The 7,681-nt window shown below is 48.6% G+C and overlaps 1 protein-coding gene across 1 annotated transcript in view; it reads right to left on the bottom strand.

Moving 5' to 3' along the window:
- Positions 1-662: 662 nt before the first annotated feature.
- The window catches only part of LOC127006476 (apolipoprotein D-like), a 7,325-nt gene continuing 306 nt past the window's right edge, over positions 663-7,681 (bottom strand). The window contains exons 2-5 of the mRNA XM_050876416.1: positions 7,248-7,383; positions 3,857-4,073; positions 2,527-2,681; positions 663-1,107 (exon numbers count right to left, since the gene is read on the bottom strand). Of these exons, the coding sequence (XP_050732373.1) occupies positions 787-1,107; positions 2,527-2,681; positions 3,857-4,073; positions 7,248-7,376 (822 nt within the window). The 5' untranslated portion in view covers positions 7,377-7,383 and the 3' untranslated portion in view covers positions 663-786. The remainder of the gene's footprint in view (positions 1,108-2,526; positions 2,682-3,856; positions 4,074-7,247; positions 7,384-7,681) is intronic.

Below are 7,681 nucleotides of genomic sequence, written 5' to 3' on the forward strand. Positions count from 1 at the left end.
ACAGCTGGGCTCGGCGGCGGTTACAAACGCAGAAGCAACCTCCGCCGGCAAGCAACATTATACTACAACAGTCTTCCAAATATGTCGAGGCCGGTCTGGCGTAGGCTCTCGCGGGTACTTTCCTCCCCTTCGCTCAGCCACACAGTCCCAACACCTATCTCTTCCTCTCATAAGTAAGCTACAGGTGACAAATGAGAGGAGAAAATAGGTGTTGGGGCTGTGTGACTGATAGGGGAGAAATAGACCCGCGGGAGCCAACGCCCAAACGAACTCGACAATTTGGTTTCACTATAAGCAGGTGCGACACTGGTTCATTTTTTAGTTTCCATGGTAACCAAACGCTGCCATTGAGAAAACATTAAATAAAGGGTCACTATTGCTCATATATAGAGATTGCGTGATTTTTCCTCTTTTTCCTCTTCCTCCTTCTCCGCCTTCTCCTTCTCCCTCTCTCTCTTTTTTGTTTCCTGTAGAAAAATATAAGACGAAAGAAAACTAAATAATAGAGGGTTATTTTTATTATTTTTATTGTTATTATTATCAATGTTATTAATGTTTTTTTTCTTTGGTAGATATCTTCTTGTTCTTGTTCTTCTTCTTCTTCTTCTTCTTCTTGTTCTTGTTCTTCTTCTTCTTCGTGGTGGTTCATATTCATAACATTCTTTTCCCTCTCTCTCTCTCTCTCTCTCTCTCTCTCTCTCTCTCTCTCTCTCTCTCTCTCTCTCTCTCTCTCTCTCTCTCTCTCTCTCTCTCTCTCTCTCTCTCTCTCTCTCTCTCTCTCACTCCTTAAAACACCTCATTCTCCTCGCGATTTCCACCTGGGAGAACGGGCGTAGGGATGGAAGGAGAGGGGGAGGAGGGGGAGGAGGGAGAGGAGGGGGAGGAGGGAGAGGAGGGGGAGGAGGGGGCGGCGGGGGCGGCGGGGGCGGAACCAGAGCCAGAGCCGGAGGGGGCGGAGGAGCCAACGGAGGAGCCATGGAAGCCGTCCCCGATATAGTCATTGATGTTGATGTTGAAGTCCGTCTCGGTGGGCGCCTTGCATCCCTCGTGTTTGATGGTGTCGAAGTCACCAACATCGATGTCCATGGCTGCAAGGTCCGTCTCGATCTGGGGGAGAGAGGGAGAGGGAGAGAGGAGAAGGGAGAGGAAAGGAAAGGGGAAGGGAAGGTGGAAGGAGAGGGGACAGGGAGGAGAAAGGATAGAGGGGTGAAGGAAAGGGTATGTAAGCAGAGAGAGAGAGAGAGAGAGAGAGAGAGAGAGAGAGAGAGAGAGAGAGAGAGAGAGAGAGAGAGAGAGAGAGGAGGAGAAAAGGGGAAGGGAAGGTGGAGAGAAAGGGCAGAAGAATGAAGGGAGAAGAAATGAAGGTAGAGAAAGAGAGAGAGAGAAGGGGAGAGGGTGAGGGAGGGAGGGAAAGGAGGGGGATAGGGAGAGGAAAGGAAGGAGGAAGGAAGAGAGGGATAGAGGGAAAGAATAAGTGAAAAGGTGAAGGGAAAAGGGAGAGCGAAGGGAAGAGGGAGGGACAGTTTGAAAGATAGATAGATAGAGAGAAAGGAAGGAATTTTTGTTATTGCTTTTGTTGTTATTATTATTATTATTATTATTATTATTATTATTATTATTATTGTTGTTGTTGTTGTTGTTACTACTACTACTACTACTACTATTACTATTACTACTACTACTACTACTACTACTACTACTACTACTACTACTACTACTACTACTACTACTACTACATCCCTCCTACCTATTCCTTACCCATTCTTCCCCACTATTCCCCACCTCCTCCCCACCCTCCCCCATCTCATCCCTACCTTTCCCAACCACATCCCCATCCTTCCTCAACCCTTTCCTTAACCAATTCCCCAGTAAAACTCGACATCCCCAGCTAATCCCCACTCTTCCCCACCCTTCCTCTAACTCACCCCGTCTCATTCCTACCCTTCCCCCACCAACATCCCCAATCATTACTCAACCCTCTTCTAACCCCATTCCCCAACAAACCCCAAATCCCCTATCAATCTCTATCTTTTCCACGCTTCCCCACTTCACCCCCACCTTCCCCAACCTCATTCCCACCCTTCCCCACCAACATCCCCAATCATTACTCAACCCTCTTCTAACCTCATTCCCCAAACAAACCCCAAATCCCCAATTAATCTCTATCTTTTCCACGCTTCCCCACTTCATCCCCACCTTCCCCAACCTCATTCCCACTTTTCCCCAACCAACATCCCCAATCATTACTCAACCCTCTTCTAACCTCATTCCCCAACAAACCCCAAATCCCCTATTAATCTCTATCTTTTCCACGCTTCCCCACTTCATCCCCACCTTCCCCAACCTCATTCCCACTTTTCCCCAACCAACATCCCAATCATTACTCAACCCTCTTCTAACCCCATTCCCCAACAAACCCCAAATCCCCTATTAATCTCTATCTTTTCCACGCTTCCCCACTTCATCCCCACCTTCCCCAACCTCATTCCCACCCTTCCCCCCCTTTCCCACCCCTTCCCAGCTCACCCTTTGAATGGTCTCCGCGTCCAGGGTAGGTTGTTTGGCCAGCACGGCGACCGACACCCGGCTCACGAAGTAGAGGTTTTGGCACTCGTAGAGGACAGCGAAGGAGCCAGGCTGGATGTCGATCACAGTCACATCAGCCTGAACGGGGAAGATGTCTGCGGGGGGGGAAGGTAAAGGAAGGTTTGAAGAGAGATGTTTGGAAGGGAGTGGAAGGAGGGGTAGGTTTAGAGGAAGGGGGAGAGGAGAGGTATACGAAGAAAGTAGAAGGGAGGGAAAGGGGAAAAGAAGGGAGGAAGGAAGGGAAAGGAAGGGAAAAGAGAGAAAAGTAAGGGGGGGGAGAAAGGAGGGAAAAGGAAGGGGAAGGATCGATGAAGGGGATAATTGAAAGGAAAAGGAGAGGAAAGGATGGGAGGGGGAAAGGGAAGGGAGGGTTAAGAAGGGGGAGAAAGAGAGGGGAAGAGGAAAAATATAGGGGAGGGGATAGAGGGAGGGGAAGAGGAAGGAAGTGGAAGAATAGGGGAGAAGAGGAAGGAAATGAGTTGAGAAATAAAGGGAAAGGAGGGAAGGGGAAGGGAGGGGAGCGGAAGGGAGGGGAATGAAGGGGAGGTTATGAATGGAGGGGAAGGAAGAGGAAGTCGGGAACGGAGGGAGAGGATAGAGAGAGAGACAGATAGACAGAAAAGTAGATAGATAAATAGATAGAAAATAGAGAGAGAAAAAAAGATAAGGTTAGATTAGTTACTGGTTCCCCTAACACTCCATTCTCTCTCTCTCTCTCTCTCTCTCTCTCTCTCTCTCTCTCTCTCTCTCTCTCTCTCTCTCTCTCTCTCTCTCTCTCTCTCTTACTTTTTCCTCCTTTCCTTCTCACTGTTTCCTCCTCTCTCATTCCGCATTCCTTCTTTCTCATTCACCTCTCCGTTCTCCTTCCTCTATTCTCGTTTTTTCCTCCTTCCTCCTTTTTCCTTCCATCCTCTTTTTTTCCTCTTTCACTCATTCCTTCTTCCTACCGCGAACTCACTCCCTCTCCCTTAACACTCATTTCTTTGTTTTCCTCCTTCCTCATTCCTCCTCCATTCCCCACACTCCTTCCCTCCCTCCCTCCTTCCTTCCCCTCCCACCAATGTTGCCAGATTGTCGCACTCAGCCTCTTAAATTTACCAACTTCCGACCCAAAAACTGTCTCCTGGGCCCCAATAACTAGATTCATTTATATTTATCGTTAAAATAGTTAATTCCTGATGTTTCTTGGCGATAGTTAGGCGTCAGAAACCGGTAAATACTATGCTCTCTGAGTACGATAATCTGACAACGCTGCCTCCCACGCACTCACTCGAAGGCCAGTATACACGCATCTGGGAGGGCTGGGCGGGGTCCTTGAAGGTGTATCGGCCGGTGTTGGTCACGCTGTGGTCGAGGCCAAGCTTGCGGCCCACGAATAGCTCCCGCGTCTCGGTGGCCAGGTAGCCGTCGTTCGTGCGGGTGAAGTTGACGGTGAGGCAGCGGCTGTTGGTGCTGAAGATCTGGATGACGTACCACTTCCCCTCCAGCTGTGTCAGGGGCGAGAGATAGCGACAGTTAGATAGACAGATAGATAGTGAGAGAGAGATATTTTAAGTTAAGACCCGTTCACACTGTGCCGACTCTGGGCCAAGACAACCCAAGACTCTAGGGTACACGAGGTCTTGGGTGTTGATGTGAAAGGGTCGGGCATGTCTTGAAAGAGGTCTTGAGACTGCTGTGCCGACGTCGTGACGGGAGTCTGGAGTCGTGAGGGGTAGCGCAAAAAAGTATTCCATGCTAAACTTTCACGACAAGAGTCGGCAAGAGTCTGGACCAACCGTCACTTCCGGTTGAGGTCTGAGGGAGGTCTGGGGCAGTCGTGACGACTGTCGTCAACAGTCTTGGCTTGTCTTGAGACACTCGTGACGACTGTCGTCAACAGTCTTGGCTTGTCTTGAGACACTAGTGACGACTGTCGGGGCCATTTTTCAAATGTTTACCGTTTCCTGTCGGCACAGTCGTCTGTCCCGACTACTTAAGAATGATGAAGGACCGTCGTGACGACAATCTTCGCCTAATTAAGGACGTTCGTGACGACTGTCGGCTCAGAAATATTGGCTAACACTGCCGCCATCAAGAAATCTATATATTTATTTTGCAATCACAAGCACAAAAACAACTGGGCATGGTTACGTTTCGCTGGCACAAACTTGGGAGCCGCACAGTACGCACGCACGCACTCCTTTTGCCTCGATCTCTCTTGTGTTGAATGACACAACTCGGGTTGCCACCCTGAGGTCAGGAAAAATGTGGAATGCAACATCTCACTCTCCAATACGGAATGGATCCATATTTAAAGGAACGGCTGCCAACCCTAAAATTTCTCAAGCATGCAATGAGTGACAGCCGCAGCACGCTGCTGGTGGAGGCAAGAGGGAGGGGGAGGGACGTTACGTCGCGTATTTTACACGTATTTTAGGACGAACATTTGACAAATTTTACGGGACGGTTTTGTGATTAACCGAAAAATGCGCTCACTACAATTTTAAGATACTAAATTTTATCAGCTTGACCATTCAGATAACAAAACACGGAACAAATGCCGTTCCGTATTGGTTCAAAACGGAACGCTACATTTCACTCTCGAATACAGAGCGATTGCCTAATTCAAGGAAAGGCAAGGCTGCCGCCAAGACAGTCGCGAAGACGGTCGGCCAACTCCTTGGCAACTGTCGGCCAGCTAGTCGGCCAACCAGTTGACAGACAATCTGGAAGACTGTCGTCAAGACCGTCAAGACTGTCGGCCAATCGGTCGGCAGATTCGTGGTTGTCGTAGACATGGCGCCATTTCAAAAATTGACCGTTGAGACTCGTCTTGAGACTAGTTGGCAGCATGCCGCAGACATTTTGCCAACTAGTTGGCCGAATGTCCCAGACGGTCGACAATCATGGTAGCCGACACCAAGACGCCAAAAAATTCTTGGAGCGTGGGAGCCGACTTGTCAAATGCAGAAGTCGCTGGGTTGTCGTGGCCCAGAGTCGGCACAGTGTGAACGGGGCCTTAGTGTTTCCGTTTTAGCAAGTCACTATAGGCGTGGCCGCGGGAATAGCGGATATGACACATCATCATCAACAAGGGAGACATTCATAAGGTTTTGTTGGTAAGAGAACCGGGTAGGACACGAAGTAATGGGTTTAAACTGGATAAATTCAGATTCAACAGGGACACAGGCAAAAATTGGTTTACAAACAGGGTGGTGGATGAGTGGAATAGGCTTAGCAGTCACGTGGTGAGTGCCAATACAATTGTCACATTCAAAAATAGACTAGATAAATTCATGGACAGCGATATCAGGTGGGGTTAGATACACGGGAGCTTAGGGTCAAAGGAGCTGCCTCGTACAGGCCTACCGGCCTCTTGCAGACTCCTGCGTTCTTATGTTCTTATGTTCTTATCATCGCCGCCACCCCTCTCTCTCTCCCTCCTATTGTTAACTATTAATTACTTCTAAATAAGTTGTATATACCCTATTTGCATTCATCAGAAGGATTCGTTTTTTGAGGACCAAACAATGAGTCTGTAAACATTCCTATGCTCTGTTGCAGCGGGTTTTTTCCAGTTCAGGCTGAAGGGAAAAAACAAATATAAACGAAAAAGCTCTTAAAGCATCGCTCCTGTAAAGAATAGAGTGGCCAAAAAAATGTCAATTTCGAGTGGAGAGGTGCCTTGAAAAAGAGGGGAAGGGGAAGGAGAAAAAATAGGGGAGGGGAGAGAGGGAGGGGAAGAGGAAGGTAGGGAAAGAACAGGGGAGAAAAGGAAGGAAATGAGTTGAGAAATAAAGGGAAGGGAGGTGAGGGAAGGGGAAGGGAGGGAAATGTGGGGGAAGGGAGGGAGAGAGAAGGAGGGAGGGGAACGGATGGAAGGTTATGAATGGAGGGGAAGGAAGAGGAAGTAGACAGAGGGAAATACAGGCGGATGAAGGCGGTTGAGCGCGGTGATGAGCGGGGTCAGGAGGGAGGACATTCACCAAAACGATTTAACCCTTCCCAGCGTCAACAAATAAAATTACCCCTTTCAAAGCATACATCAATCACACGCACCCTGGGTTGAGGAGGGGCGTGGCTTGCTGGTGAACTGGCCAATGAGACGCACTCGAGGGGGGAAAGGGGAGGGGCTTATTCGACGAGTTAGCTTGAACATAATACGAAAAAAATATCAGAAGGAGGATGAGTAGGAGGAATATGCCCAGAATCGTCTAGAGTGGAGTTTTTAGAGAAGGTTTGAGAGAAGAGTTCATTGAGAGATAAGCATACAGACAAGGAGAAGACAGACACACAGACAGATAGACAGACGGATACACGGACACGCAAAGACAGGGATAAATAGATAGATAGACAGACAGAAAGATAAACAGACACAGATATTTAGATAGACAGATAGATAGACAGACAGAAAAAAAGACAGGCAGTTAGACAGATACACAGAGACACAGATAAATACACAGACAGACAGACACAGATAGATACAAACATACATAAAAATAGAAAGACAGACGCGGAGACACACACAAACAGACAAATATAGATAGCTGTAAGTAGCGGGCATTTTTTTTTCCATTATTGTTTTCTCTTTTTTTACGCCCTTGCACTGTCTCCTCTGCTGTAAAAAAAAAAAAAGAACAGACAGACAGACAGGTAACAAAGACAGTACAGTTACTCACCTGATCTGGGGCAAAGTTTCCTGTCCCTGTTTTAGCTTTGCACCTCCCAAACTCCATGCTGTGCCCCTCCACCACCGCCGCCACCACCGCCATCACCACCACCACCATCACTGAGAAGGACGCTGCCATCTTGGGTCTGCAGGGAAATGGGAAACGGGTGTGAAAGGGTGTGTGTGTGTGTGTAGGGAAGGGTTTGGGTTGGGAAGGCTTGGGGAAGGAAAGAGAGGGTTAGGGAAAGGGGTTTAGGAAAGGAAGGGTGACGGGGAAGGTTGGGGATGTAGGGATCGGTTGGGGTAGGGAAGGCTTGGGGAAGGAAAGAGTGGGTTAGGGTCTTAGGAACGGTTGGGGTAGGGAAGGCTTGGGGAAGGAAAGAGTGGGTTAGGGTCTTAAGGAAAGGGGTTTAGGAGAGGAAGGGTGAACGGGGAAGGTTGGGG

Source organism: Eriocheir sinensis, chromosome 32 (genome assembly GCF_024679095.1).
Source record: "Eriocheir sinensis breed Jianghai 21 chromosome 32, ASM2467909v1, whole genome shotgun sequence".
Lineage (NCBI taxonomy): Eukaryota > Metazoa > Arthropoda > Malacostraca > Decapoda > Varunidae > Eriocheir > Eriocheir sinensis.